The 20,040-nt window shown below is 42.3% G+C and overlaps 1 protein-coding gene across 3 annotated transcripts in view; it reads right to left on the minus strand.

Moving 5' to 3' along the window:
• LOC135520890 (pleckstrin homology domain-containing family G member 4B-like) overlaps positions 1-20,040 on the minus strand; it is a 154,173-nt gene that overhangs the window by 48,038 nt on the left and 86,095 nt on the right. For all 3 annotated transcript variants that reach the window (XM_064946717.1, XM_064946716.1, XM_064946715.1), the window contains 5 exons: positions 16,090-16,293; positions 14,376-14,499; positions 13,788-13,881; positions 6,623-6,709; positions 5,265-5,381 (listed from right to left, as the gene is read on the minus strand). In XM_064946717.1, the coding sequence (XP_064802789.1) occupies positions 5,265-5,381; positions 6,623-6,709; positions 13,788-13,881; positions 14,376-14,499; positions 16,090-16,293 (626 nt within the window). The remainder of the gene's footprint in view (positions 1-5,264; positions 5,382-6,622; positions 6,710-13,787; positions 13,882-14,375; positions 14,500-16,089; positions 16,294-20,040) is intronic.

Genomic DNA, 20,040 nt, shown 5'->3' on the forward strand with positions numbered 1-20,040 from the left:
ATCTATGGACGCGACCCAGTCGTTAAGTCTTTTGTTCTGTATCTATGGACGCGACCCAGTCGTTAAGTCTTTTTGTTCTGTATCTATGGACGCGACCCAGTCGTTAAGTCTTTTTGTTCTGTATCTATGGATGCGACCCAGTCGTTAAGTCTTTTTGTTCTGTATCTATGGACGCGACCCAGTCGTTAAGTCTTTTTGTTCTGTATCTATGGACGCGACCCAGTCGTTAAGTCTTTTTGTTCTGTATCTACGGACGCGACCCAGTCGTTAAGTCTTTTTGTTCTGTATCTACAGACGCGACCCAGTCGTTAAGTCTTTTTGTTCTGTATCTATGGATGCGACCCAGTCGTTAAGTCTTTTGTTCTGTATCTATGGATGTGACCCAGTCGTTAAGTCTTTTTGTTCTGTATCTATGGATGCGACCCAATCGTTAAGTCTTTTTGTTCTGTATCTATGGACGCGACCCAGTCGTTAAGTCTTTTTGTTCTGTATCTATGGACGCGACCCAGTCGTTAAGTCTTTTTGTTCTGTATCTATGGATGCGACCCAGTCGTTAAGTCTTTTTGTTCTGTATCTATGGACGCGACCCAGTCGTTAAGTCTTGTTGTTCTGTATCTATGGACTCGACCCAGTCGTTAAGTCTTTTGTTCTGTATCTATGGACTCGACCCAGTCGTTAAGTCTTTTTGTTCTGTATCTATGGATGCGACCCAGTCGTTAAGTCTTTTTGTTCTGTATCTATGGATGCGACCCAGTCGTTAAGTCTTTTTGTTCTGTATCTATGGACGCGACCCAGTCATTCAGTCTTTTTGATCTGTATCTATGGACGCGACCCAGTCGTTAAGTCTTTTTGTTCTGTATCTATGGACGCGACCCAGTCGTTCAGTCTTTTTGTTCTGTATCTACGGACGCGACCCAGTCGTTAAGTCTTTTTGTTCTGTATCTATGGATGCGACCCAGTCGTTAAGTCTTGTTGTTCTGTATCTATGGATGCGACCCAGTTGTTAAGTCTTTTTGTTCTGTATCTATGGACGCGACCCAGTCGTTAAGTCTTGTTGTTCTGTATCTATGGATGCGACCCAGTTGTTAAGTCTTTTTGTTCTGTATCTATGGATGCGACCCAGTCGTTAAGTCTCTTTGTTCTGTATCTATGGATGCGACCCAGTTGTTAAGTCTCTTTGTTCTGTATCTATGGATGCGACCCAGTTGTTAAGTCTCTTTGTTCTGTATCTATGGATGCGACCCAGTTGTTAAGTCTTTTTGTTCTGTATCTATGGATGCGACCCAGTTGTTAAGTCTCTTTGTTCTGTATCTATGGATGCGACCCAGTCGTTAAGTCTTTTTGTTCTGTATCTATGGATGTGACCCAGTCGTTAAGTCTTTTTGTTCTGTATCTATGGACGCGACCCAGTCGTTAAGTCTTTTTGTTCTGTATCTATGGACGCGACCCAGTCGTTAAGTCTTTTTGTTCTGTATCTATGGACGCGACCCAGTCGTTAAGTCTTATTGTTCTGTATCTATGGACGCGACCCAGTCATTCAGTCTTTTTGATCTGTATCTATGGACGCGACCCAGTCGTTAAGTCTTTTTGTTCTGTATCTATGGACGCGACCCAGTCGTTCAGTCTTTTTGTTCTGTATCTACGGACGCGACCCAGTCGTTAAGTCTTTTTGTTCTGTATCTATGGATGCGACCCAGTCGTTAAGTCTTTTTGTTCTGTATCTATGGATGCGACCCAGTCGTTAAGTCTTTTTGTTCTGTATCTATGGACGCGACCCAGTCGTTAAGTCTTTTGTTCTGTATCTATGGACGCGACCCAGTCGTTAAGTCTTTTGTTCTGTATCTATGGATGCGACCCAGTCGTTAAGTCTTTTTGTTCTGTATCTATGGACGCGACCCAGTCGTTAAGTCTTTTTGTTCTGTATCTATGGACGCGACCCAGTCGTTAAGTCTTTTTGTTCTGTATCTACGGACGCGACCCAGTCATTCAGTCTTTTTGTTCTGTATCTACAGACGCGACCCAGTCGTTAAGTCTTTTTGTTCTGTATCTATGGATGCGACCCAGTCGTTAAGTCTTTTTGTTCTGTATCTATGGATGTGACCCAGTCGTTAAGTCTTTTTGTTCTGTATCTATGGATGCGACCCAATCGTTAAGTCTTTTTGTTCTGTATCTATGGACGCGACCCAGTCGTTAAGTCTTTTTGTTCTGTATCTATGGACGCGACCCAGTCGTTAAGTCTTTTTGTTCTGTATCTATGGATGCGACCCAGTCGTTAAGTCTTTTTGTTCTGTATCTATGGACGCGACCCAGTCGTTAAGTCTTGTTGTTCTGTATCTATGGACGCGACCCAGTCGTTAAGTCTTTTTGTTCTGTATCTATGGACTCGACCCAGTCGTTAAGTCTTTTTGTTCTGTATCTATGGATGCGACCCAGTCGTTAAGTCTTTTTGTTCTGTATCTATGGATGCGACCCAGTCGTTAAGTCTTTTTGTTCTGTATCTATGGACGCGACCCAGTCATTCAGTCTTTTTGATCTGTATCTATGGACGCGACCCAGTCGTTAAGTCTTTTTGTTCTGTATCTATGGACGCGACCCAGTCGTTCAGTCTTTTTGTTCTGTATCTACGGACGCGACCCAGTCGTTAAGTCTTTTTGTTCTGTATCTATGGATGCGACACAGTCGTTAAGTCTTTTTGTTCTGTATCTACGGACGCGACCCAGTCATTCAGTCTTTTTGTTCTGTATCTACAGACGCGACCCAGTCGTTAAGTCTTTTTGTTCTGTATCTATGGATGCGACCCAGTCGTTAAGTCTTTTTGTTCTGTATCTATGGATGCGACCCAGTCGTTAAGTCTTTTTGTTCTGTATCTATGGATGCGACACAATCGTTAAGTCTTTTTGTTCTGTATCTATGGACGCGACCCAGTCGTTAAGTCTTTTTGTTCTGTATCTATGGACGCGACCCAGTCGTTAAGTCTTTTTGTTCTGTATCTATGGATGCGACCCAGTCGTTAAGTCTTTTTGTTCTGTATCTATGGACGCGACCCAGTCGTTAAGTCTTGTTGTTCTGTATCTATGGACGTGACCCAGTCGTTAAGTCTTTTTGTTCTGTATCTATGGACTCGACCCAGTCGTTAAGTCTTTTTGTTCTGTATCTATGGATGCGACCCAGTCGTTAAGTCTTTTTGTTCTGTATCTATGGACGCGACCCAGTCGTTAAGTCTTTTTGTTCTGTATCTATGGACGCGACCCAGTCGTTAAGTCTTTTTGTTCTGTATCTATGGACGTGACCCAGTCGTTAAGTCTTTTTGTTCTGTATCTATGGATGTGACCCAGTCGTTAAGTCTTTTTGTTCTGTATCTATGGATGCGACCCAGTCGTTAAGTCTTTTTGTTCTGTATCTATGGATGCGACCCAGTCGTTAAGTCTTTTTGTTCTGTATCTATGGACGCGACCCAGTCGTTAAGTCTTGTTGTTCTGTATCTATGGACGCGACCCAGTCGTTAAGTCTTTTTGTTCTGTATCTATGGACGTGACCCAGTCGTTAAGTCTTTTTGGTCTGTATCTATGGACGCGACCCAGTCGTTAAGTCTTTTTGTTCTGTATCTATGGACGTGACCCAGTCGTTAAGTCTCTTTGTTCTGTATCTATGGACGCGACCCAGTCGTTAAGTCTTTTTGTTCTGTATCTATGGATGCGACCCAGTCGTTAAGTCTTTTTGTTCTGTATCTATGGACTCGACCCAGTCGTTAAGTCTTTTTGTTCTGTATCTATGGACTCGACCCAGTCGTTAAGTCTTGTTGTTCTGTATCTACGGATGCGACCCAGTCGTTAAGTCTTTTTGTTCTGTATCTATGGATGCGACCCAGTCGTTAAGTCTCTTTGTTCTGTATCTATGGACTCGACCCAGTCGTTAAGTCTCTTTGTTCTGTATCTATGGATGCGACCCAGTTGTTAAGTCTCTTTGTTCTGTATCTATGGATGCGACCCAGTCGTTAAGTCTCTTTGTTCTGTATCTATGGATGCGACCCAGTTGTTAAGTCTCTTTGTTCTGTATCTATGGATGCGACCCAGTTGTTAAGTCTCTTTGTTCTGTATCTATGGATGCGACCCAGTTGTTGAGTCTTTTTGTTCTGTATCTATGGATGCGACCCAGTTGTTAAGTCTCTTTGTTCTGTATCTATGGATGCGACCCAGTTGTTAAGTCTTTTTGTTCTGTATCTATGGATGCGACCCAGTCGTTAAGTCTTTTTGTTCTGTATCTATGGACGCGACCCAGTTGTTAAGTCTTGTTGTTCTGTATCTATGGATGCGACCCAGTCATTAAGTCTTTTTGTTCTGTATCTATGGACGCGACCCAGTCGTTAAGTCTTTTTGTTCTGTATCTATGGACGCGACCCAGTCATTCGTTCTAAATGTTCCATTGCCATACTGGCTGACAAAGTGCTTATCCCTTGCTTGCTTGCTAGCCAACTATGGATAACTTACAATCAGGTCAAACAGCAAAGGAGCTGCATTTGTTTAAGCTGTTTTCTAGTGACATTATTTGGATACATCCCACGAGCTAATGAGGCGTGATTTCACCTGGGATAGAAAATGTGTTCTCTTGTCAGGATACTGTTGTTCATAGGAGCTGGGCAACAACACAGCTAAAACAATCTCATCAAACAGAAGCTGGAAATATTGCAAACCAGTTGCACTTAGTTTTGTTCTACCTTTTTTTCAATTGACATTTCTTTGTATATATACATAAAAATTATGCCAGTTGATTCACGATTTCGACTGGCTGAGAATCGCTGTCTGTCTGTCTGTCTGTCTGGTCCCGACTCCTTCATTACTATGGGACAGCTGGAGATCGGATTTGAATATTGAAACAATGTTGCAAATGTCAGAGAGACAGACAGCAAGGTTTATACAAATCTCTGCTGTTGAAAACTAAATGTTAGTCTAAAAGAAATGGTAGATAATGTCGAGATACTTTTTATAGTGGAGATCAAGTTTATAAATTACCTGGCTGGGCTGATGAGACAGTGGAACAGAGTAAATAGGCATTTTAACTTTATAGATTTAGTCGGGGGTAAATTGTGGAATAGACACCGGCTGGAATGCGATTTTAACCAATCAGCATCCAGGATTAGACCCACCCGTTGTATAAGGTGCACTACTTTTGACTAGAGACCTGTGGGCCCTGGTCAAATGCAGTGCACTACATAGCTAACAGGGTGCCATTTGAGACAACTGTAACCGTGGTGATGTGATCCCTACCTGTCTGAAGGCGACCCAGTGATCGTGGTCGTAGGGGAATGTTCCGTCCAGGTCTCTAGTGAGCTGACTGGAGTCTATGTGCTTCAACAGAGCCTTCAGGGAGGTCAGGAGCTCCGTCTGCATGGGGACAGAGGGACACAAGCTCACTGTAACTCCCCACCAGGGTGGGGCCTGTGAGTAGCAGGGTTGGAGTCAATTCCAGTCCACTCAGGAAGTAAACTGAAATACCTATTCCAATATCAATTATCTTCAATGCTTTTCCAATAAGGAAACTAAAGCTCTCACATCACACCTTGCTACAGATATCAGATATAACTTCCACCAGGCAAAAACAACCATCTACTATATAATATAAAATGACAGGAAACCTTGATGATGTAAGTAAAGAAATGTAACTAAGAAAAATCATCATGAGAGACAGAATGATCTGTAATATACATCGCTAAGGTGCAGGTTTCATCAAGACAACTAACCAATCACATCCTTTTATCCACGTGTCATGTAGTTTCAATAGGAAGAGACGTGTTGAACTCTACTGTAGAAACCTATGGAGGAATTCCAGAGATAATCACTTAACTCAACGTTGGACCTAAACCCTGATCTCATTAGATGTGTCTGGCCTTGTGATGGATGTTGTGGGTGTTTTCAGTATGTTTTCAGTGGGACAGACGTGTGTGTGTGTGTGTGTGTGTGGTAGGTAGGTAGGCTGGTGATGAAGAGACGATTACATTTTCCACAGTCAGACATGCAGCTTCACGCAAACCTACATAGCACAGATACCCCAGCTCTCAACAACACACCATGACCTGACACGCTACACGCTAAACACACACACACGCACACACACACATGTACTGCCTCACTCAGACTCATACTCAGGTCAAGGACGTGACATTGACAGGCTGCTAGCGACGACTCAACACAATAGCCTCGGTGTATCTGAATAGACTAGGAGGCGCCCGTGATAATGCTGTATCCTTCCTGATGTTACATTGTGTTAATCACTGCGTGTGGAAAATGTTAGGCTTCTGGTTGCCGTGGGAATGTAAGAAATACTCCCAAGATATGTGATTTTAATTTAATTTTAATTTATTTTACCTTTATTTAACCAGGCAAGTCAGTTAAGAACAAATTCTTATTTTCAATGACGGCCTGGGAACAGTGGGTTAACTGCCTGTTCAGGGGCAGAACGACAGATTTGTACCTTGTCAGCTCGGGGGTTTGAACTCACAACCTTTCAGTTACGAGTCCAACGCTCTAACCACTAGGCTACCCTGCCGCCCCATTTGAAGTCTTGAATGAGACAAGAACGCTCAATGCAAATATCACAGCAAATGGGTCCTCATTGAATACTTTACCTGCACAGTAGTGTCTCTTTCAGGCTTGATAGTCGTCTCCTTGTCCGCAAGTAGCAGGACGGAGTAAAGTGCATTTGGTAATAAAGCCTGGGGGAAAAGCAACACATATTGACATGTACAGTATTGGGAGGGGGGCGTTACATGAACTAAAACACCACAATATATCATCATTATAAAATCATAACTCTGCATGTGCCTGTTGTGTGCAGGCTGGATGCTGGCGGACCCATCCGCATGTGTACTGTATGTGTGTGTGTGTGTGTGTGTGTGTGTGTGTGTGTGTGTGTGTGTGTGTGTGTGTGTGTGTGTGTGTGTGTGTGTGTGTGTGTGTGTGTGTGTGTGTGTGTGTGCGTGTGTGTGCGTGTGTGTGCGTGTGTGTGTGCACCTTTACAAAAAAAATCACATTTTTACAAATCCTGTGAAAATAACAAGTGGTTTTCAGAACACACGTGTGAACAAATCACGTGAAAAAAATGTGTTTGAACTCTGTTCCACATGATTACTTTTCACCACTTCCAACTACACCCAGGGACCGAGCAGCACAGCTACAATGAATGGGACAAAACGTGCAGCTGGTGACAAGGCAAAGAAAGCAAAAGGCCAGGATAATATAAGGAGAGGCCAGGGTAACATAAGGAGAGGCCAGGGTAACATAAGGAGAGGCCAGGGTAACATAAGGAGAGGCCAGGGTAACATAAGGAGAGGCCAGGGTAACATAAGGAGAGACCAGGTTAACATAAGGAGAGGCCAGGGTAACATAAGGAGAGGCCAGGGTAACATAAGGAGAGGCCAGGGTAACATAAGGAGAGGCCAGGGTAACATAAGGAGAGGCCAGGTTAACATAAGGAGAGACCAGGGTAACATAAGGAGAGGCCAGGGTAACATAAGGAGAGGCCAGGGTAACATAAGGAGAGGCCAGGGTAACATAAGGAGAGGCCAGGTTAACATAAGGAGAGGCCAGGGTAACATAAGGAGAGACCAGGGTAACATAAGGAGAGGCCAGGGTAACATAAGGAGAGACCAGGGTAACATAAGGAGAGGCCAGGGTAACATAAGGAGAGGCCAGGGTAACATAAGGAGAGGCCAGGGTAACATAAGGAGAGGCCAGGGTAACATAAGGAGAGGCCAGGGTAACATAAGGAGAGGCCAGGTTAACATAAGGAGAGACCAGGGTAACATAAGGAGAGGCCAGGGTAACATAAGGAGAGGCCAGGGTAACATAAGGAGAGGCCAGGGTAACATAAGGAGAGGCCAGGTTAACATAAGGAGAGACCAGGGTAACATAAGGAGAGGCCAGGGTAACATAAGGAGAGGCCAGGGTAACATAAGGAGAGGCCAGGGTAACATAAGGAGAGGCCAGGTTAACATAAGGAGAGGCCAGGGTAACATAAGGAGAGGCCAGGGTAACATAAGGAGAGGCCAGGGTAACATAAGGAGAGGCCAGGGTAACATAAGGAGAGGCCAGGGTAACATAAGGAGAGGCCAGGGTAACATAAGGAGAGGCCAGGGTAACATAAGGAGAGGCCAGGGTAACATAAGGAGAGGCCAGGGTAACATAAGGAGAGGCCAGGGTAACATAAGGAGAGACCAGGGTAACATAAGGAGAGGCCAGGGTAACATAAGGAGAGGCCAGGTTAACATAAGGAGAGACCAGGGTAATATAAGGAGAGGCCAGGTTACCATAAGGAGAGTCCAGGGTAACATAAGGAGAGGCCAGGGTAACATAAGGAGAGGCCAGGGTAACATAAGGAGAGTCCAGGGTAACATAAGGAGAGGCCAGGGTAACATAAGGAGAGGCCAGGTTAACATAAGGAGAGACCAGGGTAACATAAGGAGAGGCCAGGGTAACATAAGGAGAGGCCAGGGTAACATAAGGAGAGGCCAGGGTAACATAAGGAGAGGCCAGGGTAACATAAGGAGAGACCAGGGTAACATAAGGAGAGGCCAGGGTAACATAAGGAGAGGCCAGGGTAACATAAGGAGAGGCCAGGTTACCATAAGGAGAGGCCAGGGTAACATAAGGAGAGGCCAGGTTAACATAAGGAGAGGCCAGGGTAACATAAGGAGAGGCCAGGGTAACATAAGGAGAGGCCAGGGTAACATAAGGAGAGACCAGGGTAACATAAGGAGAGGCCAGGTTAACATAAGGAGAGGCCAGGGTAACATAAGGAGAGGCCAGGGTAACATAAGGAGAGGCCAGGGTAACATAAGGAGAGGCCAGGTTAACATAAGGAGAGGCCAGGGTAACATAAGGAGAGGCCAGGGTAACATAAGGAGAGGCCAGGGTAACATAAGGAGAGGCCAGGTTAACATAAGGAGAGGCCAGGGTAACATAAGGAGAGGCCAGGGTAACATAAGGAAAGGCCAGGGTAACATAAGGAGAGACCAGGGTAACATAAGGAGAGGCCAGGGTAACATAAGGAGAGACCAGGTTAACATAAGGAGAGGCCAGGTTAACATAAGGAGAGGCCAGGGTAACATAAGGAGAGGCCAGGGTAACATAAGGAGAGGCCAGGGTAACATAAGGAGAGGCCAGGGTAACATAAGGAGAGGCCAGGTTAACATAAGGAGAGACCAGGGTAACATAAGGAGAGGCCAGGGTAACATAAGGAGAGACAGGGTAACATAAGGAGAGGCCAGGGTAACATAAGGAGAGGCCAGGGTAACATAAGGAGAGGCCAGGGTAACATAAGGAGAGGCCAGGGTAACATAAGGAGAGGCCAGGGTAACATAAGGAGAGGCCAGGGTAACATAAGGAGAGGCCAGGTTAACATAAGGAGAGGCCAGGGTAACATAAGGAGAGGCCAGGGTAACATAAGGAGAGACCAGGGTAACATAAGGAGAGACCAGGGTAACATAAGGAGAGGCCAGGGTAACATAAGGAGAGGCCAGGGTAACATAAGGAAAGGCCAGGTTAACATAAGGAGAGGCCAGGGTAACATAAGGAGAGGCCAGGGTAACATAAGGAGAGGCCAGGGTAACATAAGGAGAGGCCAGGGTAACATAAGGAGAGGCCAGGGTAACATAAGGAGAGGCCAGGTTACCATAAGGAGAGGCCAGGGTAACATAAGGAGAGTCCAGGGTAACATAAGGAGAGGCCAGGGTAACATAAGGAGAGGCCAGGTTAACATAAGGAGAGGCCAGGTTAACATAAGGAGAGGCCAGGTTAACATAAGAAGAGGCCAGGGTAACATAAGGAGAGGCCAGGTTAACATAAGGAGAGGCCAGGGTAACATAAGGAGAGGCCAGGGTAACATAAGGAGAGGCCAGGTTAACATAAGGAGAGGCCAGGTTAACATAAGGAGAGGCCAGGGTAACATAAGGAGAGACCAGGGTAACATAAGGAGAGGCCAGGGTAACATAAGGAGAGGCCAGGGTAACATAAGGAGAGGCCAGGGTAACATAAGGAGAGGCCAGGGTAACATAAGGAGAGGCCAGGGTAACATAAGGAGAGGCCATCAATACCTTGGGGTTTTAGTTTTGCCATCAATACCTTGGGGGTTTTGTTTTGCCATCAATACCTTGGGTTTTTAGTTTTGCCATCAATATCTTGGGGTTTTAGTTTTGCCATCAATACCTTGGGGGTTTTGTTTTGCCATCAATACCTTGGGTTTTTAGTTTTGCCATCAAAACCTTGGGGTTTTAGTTTTGCCATCAATACCTTGGGGTTTTAGTTTTGCCATCAATACCTTGGGGGTTTTGTTTTGCCATCAATACCTTGGGGTTTTAGTTTTGCCATCAATACCTTGGGGTTTTAGTTTTGCCATCAATACCTTGGGATTTTTGTTTTGTTTTCAAAATCATTATTTTTGTTTGGAATACTAATAATTCTGTTCTCAACTTGAGAAGTTTTGCTTCTAAAGTAACTAACTGGAGGACTGCACCACATAATAACACTATAACTCTACGAAAGGTGCTTACAGCGGACATCTTTAATTTAATCAGTGTTCTCACCGCCACAGTGAAAAGTTGAGGGATGGGTCTGGAGAAATGCAACCACTCTCAAATCCAAATCCATAGACTATGCTATGGATGTAAGGACTGACCATCCATGATGTCAAATAGTTGTAAGCATGTTTTGAGGCTACACAGTGTTTCTTTACATTTACTTTTTATTTATACAAACATTGGAGTTTTCTTACATGTAAAACCGCAAATTTGACAAGTGCTTTTTTGGCAAAGGAGTATGTGCATGTCTGTGTGTGACAAGTAAGAACAGGTCTTCCCCACTAGCCCTGAAGCCCAGCCTTTCTGCATGTGAAATGGGATGAACCAAGTCACTACACAGAAATCAACCTCCAGAAATCAACCTCCAGAAATCAACCTTCTCCAGAAATCAACCTTCTCCAGACCAAGAAAGGGACGGAAAAACAAAGAGAAAAGAAGAAATATGTGCTGTACCAACGACAGTACTAGACTATAACATTACTACAGTACTATACTATAACATTGCAACAGTACTATACTATACCATTACTACAGTACTATGCTAAAACATTACTGCAGTACTATACTATAACATTACTACAGTACTATACTATACCATTACTACAGTACTATACTATAACATTACTATAGTGCTATACTAAAACATTACTGCAGAAGTATACTATAACATTACTATAGTACTATACTATAACATTACTATAGTACTATACTACAACAGTACTAGAGTACTATACTATAAAATTACTATAGTACTATACTATAACATTACTACAGTACTATACTATAACATTACTACAGTACTATACTATAACAGTACTATAGTACTATAATATAACAATACTATAGTACTATACTATAACATTACTATAGTGCTATACTATAACAGTACTATAGTACTATGCTATACCATTACTATAGTACTATACTATAACATTACTGCAGTACTTTACTATAACATTACTACAGTACTATACTATAACATTACTATAGTGATATACTATAACATTACTATAGTAATATACTATAACAGTACTATAGTAATATACTATAACATTACTATAGTACGATATTATAACATTACTTTAGTACTATACTATAACATTACTATAGTACTATACTATAACATCACTATAGTACTATACTATAACATTACTACAGTACTATACCATTACTACAGTACTATACTATACCATTACTACAGTACTATACTATAACATTACCATAGTACTATACTATAACATTACATAGTACTATACTATAACATTACTATAGTACTATAGTATAACATTACTATAGTACTATACTATAGCATTACTGCAGTACTATACTATAACATTACTACAGCACTATACTATAACTATAGTACTATACTATAACATTACTATAGTACTATACTATAAAATGACTATAGTACTGTACAATAATATTACTATAGTACTATACTATAACATTACTATCGTGCTATACTTTAACATTACTACAGTACTATACTATAGCATTACTGCGGTACTATACTATAACATTACTACAGTACTATACTATAACATTTCTATCGTGCTATACTATAGCATTACTACAGTACTATACTATAACTTTACTGTGGTACTATACTATAACATTACTATAGTTCTATACTATAACATTACTACAGTACTATACTATAACATTACTAGAGTACTATACTATACCATTACTATAGTACTATACTATAACGTCACTATAGTACTATACTATGACATTACTATAGTACTATACTATAACATTACTACAGTACTATACTATACCATTAATATAGTACTATACCATAGCATTACCATAGTACTATACTATAACATTACTATAGTACTATACTATAACATTACTATAGTACTATACTATAACATTACTATAGTACTATACTATAACATCACTATAGTACTATACTATAACATTACTGCGGTACTATACTATAACATTACTATAGTACTATACTATAACATTACTATAGTACTATACTATAACATTACTATAGTACTATACTATAACATCACTATAGTACTATACTATGACATTACTACAGTACTATACTATAACATTACTGCGGTACTATACTATAACATTGCTACAGTACTATACTATAACATTACTATCGTGCTATACTATAGCATTACTGCAGTACTATACTATAACATTACTATAGTACTATACTATAACATTACTATAGTACTATACTATAACATTACTATAGTACTATACTATAACATTACTACAGTGCTATACTATAGCATTACTATAGTACTATACTATAACATTACTACAGTGCTATACTATAACATTACTATAGTACTATACTATGACATTACTACAGCGCTATACTATAGCATTACTATAGTACTATACTATAACATTACTACAGTACTATACTATAACATTACTACAGTACTATACTATAACATTACTATAGTACTATACTATAGCATTACTACAGTACTATACTATAACATTACTGCAGTATTATACTATACCATTACTGCAGTACTATACTATACCATTACTACAGTACTATACTATAACATTACTGCAGTACTATACTATCACATTACTATAGTAATATACTATAACATTACTATAGTACTATACTATAACATTACTGCAGTACTATACTATAACATTACTACAGTACTATACTATAACATTACTGCGGTACTATACTATAACATTACTACAGTACTATACCATTACTACAGTACTATACCATTACTACAGTACTATACTATACCATTACTGCAGTACTATACTATAACATTACTATTGTACAATACTATAACATTACTGCGGTGCTATACTATAACATTACTACAGTACTATACTATAACATTACTGCAGTACTATACTACAACATTACTATTGTACAATACAAGAGTGTCGTGACAGTAAAATAACATTTCTTAACACCATGAAAACATTGTTAAGAATCAGAGGACGTAAAGAAGCCGCCTGAGGATCGTTCATGTGGGACGTGGTTGTGATGACTTGTTATTTTCCGTTGAAAGCTCATACCTGGAGTTCAGGAAGAGATGATTGAGTCCCAAATAGCATGTTAATCCCTATATTATAGTGCACAACTTTTGACCAGAGCGGTATGGGTCCTATGGTCCAAAGTAGTGCACTACACTGTAGATAGAATAGGGTTTGATTCGGGATGCAGACAATATTATTGTCATTAGAAAGCTCCCACCTGCAGTTCAGACAGAGATGAGAACAGAGCAGGACTGGGCTGCTGTCTCCTGGTGTCCACGAGCACCGTAAGGCCTTGGTCACGCCTCTCGCTCCTGAAACCAGAAACAAAACCCATCAGGGTGATCTTGTGAATTCGTTAGTCCTTGCGTCATCCCTCCTCTCCCCTCCCCTGTAACTATTCCACAGGTCGTTGCTGTACATCAGAATGTGTTCTCAGTCAAATGACCTGGTAAAATAAGGCTAAAATAATATATATATACACACACACATATATATATATATATATATATATATATATATATATATATATATATATATATATATATATATATATATATATATATATATATATATATATATGTGTGTATATATATATTATTTTATATATATATATATAGCCCCATGATGAGAGTGGTTACATTTCTCCAGACCCATTTCTCAGCTGTTTACCAAAAAGTGTTGGGGTGCCTACTTTGTTATTGTTTGAATCCCAGATTGCCCCCTTAAAAGGAACACCATCTAGTAACTAAGGCCTGGATGGGGTTTCAGCAGATGAAACCTGAGTGCGGCTGGTTGACTGACTGACCTGAGCGTTGAATAGTAGTAACCCAGGAGACAGGTTAGGTCTTTGGCCGTGCAGCTCTCCCCAGCCCACACCCTCCCCCGCGTGCACACCTGCAGCACCGCCCGCCCGCTGAGGTCTCTGTTACCTGGAAGAGAGAGGGGGGGGTCAGCGCTCACTCATAGTCAAGTAGACACTATGAGTGCTTCCCAAATGGTACCCAAATCTCTATATAAAGTAGTGCGCTACATTTTGACCAAAGTCCTATGGGCCCTGTTCAAAAGTAATGCACTACAAAGGGAATACTGTAGGTTGCTATTTGGGACGTAGAGAAAGTGACCTGTCTGTTGTTAAGTGTTTGTCGTCATCCCCAGGCCCCACAGCACAGCTCAACATACTGCTTTAGTTCAGGATGGCATCTCCTCTTACACACATCTGATCCAGTCTAAGTCATTTAATAGGCTCCTATTATTCTACATAGAACCTTCCCACTCCAACTGAGAACATGAGCCCCAAGCTTCACATGTCACATGGGAGTAAACACTTCACATGTCACATGGGAGTAAACACTTCACATGTCACATGGGAGTAAACACTTCACATGTCACATGGGAGTAAACACTTCACATGTCACATGGGAGTAAACACTTCACATGTCACATGGGAGTAAACACTTCACATGTCACATGGGAGTAAACACTTCACATGTCACATGGGAGTAAACACTTCACATGTCACATGGGAGTAAACACTTCATATGTCACATGGGAGTAAACACTTCACATGTCACATGGGAGTAAACACTTCATATGTCACATGGGAGTAAACACTTCATATGTCACATGGGAGTAAACACTTCACATGTCACATGGGAGTAAACACTTCATATGTCACATTAAGGTAAACACTTCATATGTCACATTAAGGTAAACACTTCATATGTCACATGGGAGTAAACACTTCATATGTCACATGGGAGTAAACACTTCACATGTCACATGGGAGTAAACACTTCACATGTCACATGGGAGTAAACACTTCATATGTCACATTAAGGTAAACACTTCATATGTCACATTAAGGTAAACACTTCATATGTCACATTAAGGTAAACACTTCATATGTCACATTAAGGTAAACACTTCATATGTCACATGGGAGTAAACACTTCATATGTCACATGGGAGTAAACACTTCATATGTCACATGGGAGTAAACACTTCATATGTCACATGGGAGTAAACACTTCACATGTCACATGGGAGTAAACACTTCATATGTGACATGGGAGTAAACACTTCACATGTCACATGGGAGTAAACACTTCATATGGCACATGGGAGTAAACACTTCATATGTCACATGGGAGTAAACACTTCACATGTCACATGGGAGTAAACACTTCATATGTCACATTAAGGTAAACACTTCACATGTCACATGGCAGTAAACACTTCATATGTCACATGGGAGTAAACACTTCACATGACACATTAAGGTAAACACTTCATATGTCACATGGGAGTAAACACTTCATATGTCACATTAAGGTAAACACTTCACATGTCACATGGCAGTAAACACTGCATATGTCACATGGCAGTAAACACTTCATACAGTATGACAGCCCCAGAGGCCAGTGTGTGTGTGTGTGTGTGTATGTGTGTGTGTGTGTGTGTGTGTGTGTGTGTGTGTGTGTGTGTGTGTGTCACCTACCAGGTAAGTGTGTGTCACCTACCAGGTAAGATGATGGCCCCAGAGGCCAGTAGTTCTGGGTTGACCTCTGACACCAGGTTGGGGAGGTGACAGTTAGGGGGCGACCCTGGGGCTGGGGCCAGCGGGATGAGGACTTCATTAGAAGGTTTGGGGGGGTGATGGTGTGACTGTGCTCCATCCTGACTGTGCCGCATGGGGTTAGTGCTGGTGCCAACTTCATGGATCGCTAAAGAGAACCAAGACAAAAATGGTATAATTTCAGACAGTATGCCGCTGTTAAAAATGGTATCATTTCAGACAGTATGCCGCTATTAAAAATGGTATAATTTCAGACAGTATACTGCTGTTAAACATGGTATCATTTCAGACAGTATGCCGCTATTAAAAATGGTATAATTTCAGACAGTATACTGCTGTTAAAAATGGTATCATTTCAGACAGTATGCCGCTATTAAAAACTGTATAATTTCAGACAGTATGCTGCTGCTAAACATGGTATCATTTCAGACAGTATGCTGCTGCTAAACATGGTATCATTTCAGACAGTATACTGCTGTTAAACATGGTATCATTTCAGACAGTATGCTGCTGCTAAACATGGTATCATTTCAGACAGTATGCTGCTGCTAAACATGGTATCATTTCAGCACCTGTGCTGATGTTAGTGTCTATTGTTCAAACTGTGGAATAAAAACCCCTGTCTGAATACCAATTCATTATAATCACTCTATTTACTGTTCAACAAAATGACCACAGAAAGAGGTCATAATTTCACCTCAATGTGTACATCTCTTACATCATAAACCTAAAACCACTATAAACATCATTCAACCTACTTTAATTAGGAATCAAACCAGAAAAAGGGAGAGGGAAAGAGAGAGAGAGAGAGGGAGAGAGAGAGAGCAATAGGAGAGAGAGGGAGAGAGCGAGAGAGAGAGGGAGAGAGCGAGAGAGCGAGAGGGAAAGAGAGAGAGAGAGGAGAGAGCGAGAGAGAGAGGAAGAGAGAGAGGGAGAGAGAGAGGGAGAGAAATAGAGAGAGGGAGAGAGAGGGAGAGAGGGAGAGAGAGAGGGAGAGAGACGAAGAGAGGGAGAGAGAGAGGGAGAGAGAGAGAGAGAGAGGGGGAGAGAGAGGAAGAGACGGGGAGAGAGAGAGAGAGAGAGAGGAGAGAGAGGGGGAGAGAGAGCGAGAGAGAGAGAGAGAGAGAGAGGAAGAGAGAGAGGGAGTGAGAGAGGGAGAGAGATAGAGAGAGGGAGAGAGAGTGAGAGAGAGGAAGAGAGGGAGAGAGAGGAAGAGAGGGAGAGAGGGAGAGAGAGAGGGAGAGAGACGAAGAGAGGGAGAGAGAGAGGGAGAGAGAGAGAGAGAGAGGGGGAGAGAGGAAGAGACGGGGAGAGAGAGAGAGAGAGAGGGAGAGAGAGAGGGGGAGAGAGAGCGAGAGAGAGAGAGAGAGAGAGAGAGAGGAAGAGAGAGAGGGAGAGAGAGAGGGAGAGAGATAGAGAGAGGGAGAGAGAGGGAGAGAGAGGAAGAGAGGGAGAGAGAGGAAGAGAGGGAGAGAGGGAGAGAGAGAGAGGAAGAGAGGGAGAGAGAGAGGGAGAGAGAGGAAGAGAGGGAGAGAGAGGGGAAGAGAGGGAGAGAGAGAGAGGGAGAGAGAGAAAGAGAGGAAGAGAGGGAGAGAGAGAGGGAGAGACAGGTAACTTCCACAAAGCTGTGAACGATCTGAGAGACAAGGCAAGAAGGGCATTCTATGCCATCAAAAGGAACATAAATTTCAACATACCAATTAGGATTTGGCTAAAAATACTTGAATCAGTCATAGAGCCCATTGCCCTTTATGGTTGTGAGGTCTGGGGTCCGCTCACCAACCAAGACTTTACAAAATGGGACAAACACCAAATTGAGACTCTGCACGCAGAATTCTGCAAAAATATCCTCCGTGTACAACGTAGAACACCAAATAGTGCATGCAGAGCAGAATTAGGCCGATACCCACTAATTATCAAAATCCAGAAAAGAGCTGTTAAATTCTATAACCACCTAAAAGGAAGCGATTCCCAAACCTTCCACAACAAAGCCATCACCTACAGAGAGATGAACCTGGAGAAGAGTCCCCTAAGCAAGCTGGTCCTGGGGCTCTGTTCACAAACACAAACACACCCTACAGAGCCCCATGACAGCAGCACAATTAGACCCAACCAAATCATGAGAAAACAAAAAGATAATTACTTGACACATTGGAAAGAATTAACAAAAAAACAGAGCAAACTAGAATGCTATTTGGCCCTACACAGAGAGTACACAGCGGCAGAATACCTGACCACTGTGACTGACCCAAAATTAAGGAAAGCTTTGACTATGTACAGACTCAGCGAGCATAGCCTTGCTATTGAGAAAGGCCGCCGTAGGCAGACATGGCTCTCAAGAGAAGACAGGCTATGTGCTCACTGCCCACAAAATGAGGTGGAAACTGAGCTGCACTTCCTAACCTCCTGCCCAATGTATGACCATATTAGAGAGACATATTTCCCTCAGATTACACAGATCCACAAAGAATTCGAAAACAAATCCAATTTTGAAAAACTCCCATATCTACTGGGTGAAATTCCACAGTGTGCCATCAGAGCAGCAAGATTTGTGACCTGTTGCCACGAGAAAAGGGCAACCAGTGAGGAACAAGCACCATTGTAAATACAACCCATATCTATGCTTATTTGTTTTATCTTGTGTCCTTTCAAATTCGTACCTTGTAAAAACACTGTATATATATATATAATATGACATTTTCAATGTCTTTATTGTTTTGAAACTTCTGTATGTGTGATGTCTACTGTTAATTTTTATTGTTTACCTTACTTGCTTTGGCAATGTTAACACATGTTTCCCATGCCAATAAAGCCCCTTGAATTGAATTGAATTGAGAGAGAGAGAGGGAGAGAGAGAGGGAGAGAGAGAGGGGGAGAGAGAGAGGGAGAGGGAGAGAGAGAGGGAGAGAGACGAAGAGAGGGAGAGAGAGAGGGAGAGAGACGAAGAGAGGGAGAGAGAGAGAGAGAGAGAGAGAGAGAGAGAGAGAGAGGGGGAGAGAGAGGAAGAGAGGGAGAGAGAGAGGTAGATAGAGAGAGGGAGAGAGAGAGGGAGAGAGAGAGAGAGAGAGAGAGGGGGAGAGAGAGGGGGGAGAGAGAGAGAGAGAGAAAGCGAAATAGAGGGGGGGATGTATAATCAGGGACTGCTCTTCCAGACTGAGTCACTGCAGAGACCAGGTGTTCCGTCTGACTCACTGATACCAGGCCTGGGTTCAAATACTAACTGAAATCTTTCAAATACTTTTAGTATTTGCTTTAGTCTGCCTGGAGTGCCAGATGGGAGGGGACTATTCTACTGGTTCCCTTGCACGAGGCAAACTCAGTCAAGCCCAGCTAAAATACGTGAAATTATTTAAAATAGTATTTGAACCCAGGTCTGTCAGCTACTATAAAATAAAACTCTGGATCACAGACAGACTCCCAACGCCCCACTAACAGGAATGTAGCTCCTGACGTTCCCGACTGGTACCAACCACTGTTATAGCTTACACACATTCTCCCTTTCTCCTATCCCTCTGGCTGGGGCTGGCTACGAGGCTGGCTACGAGGCTGGCAACGAGGCTGGCAACGAGGCTGGCTATGAGGCTGGCAGCTCTCACACTCAGCATATACAGCCTGGACTTGGGTGCAAATTGTATTTAAAATGTTTTCATGGTTTCAATTGTGAATAGTCCTCTTCAAGATGGTTGCCGACCACTCAGGCAGAGGAGGCTGCTGAGGGGAGGACGGCTCATAATAATGGCCGGAATGGAGTGAATTGAATGGCATCAAACACAGAATGTGTTCACCCAATTCCAGCCATTACACTCCATTACACTCCATTCCAGCCATTACACTCCATTCCAGACATTAAACTCCATTACACTCCATTCCAGCCATTACACTCCATTACACTCCA

The sequence above is a fragment of the Oncorhynchus masou genome, chromosome 29 (genome assembly GCF_036934945.1).
Source record: "Oncorhynchus masou masou isolate Uvic2021 chromosome 29, UVic_Omas_1.1, whole genome shotgun sequence".
Classification (NCBI taxonomy): Eukaryota; Metazoa; Chordata; class Actinopteri; order Salmoniformes; family Salmonidae; genus Oncorhynchus; species Oncorhynchus masou.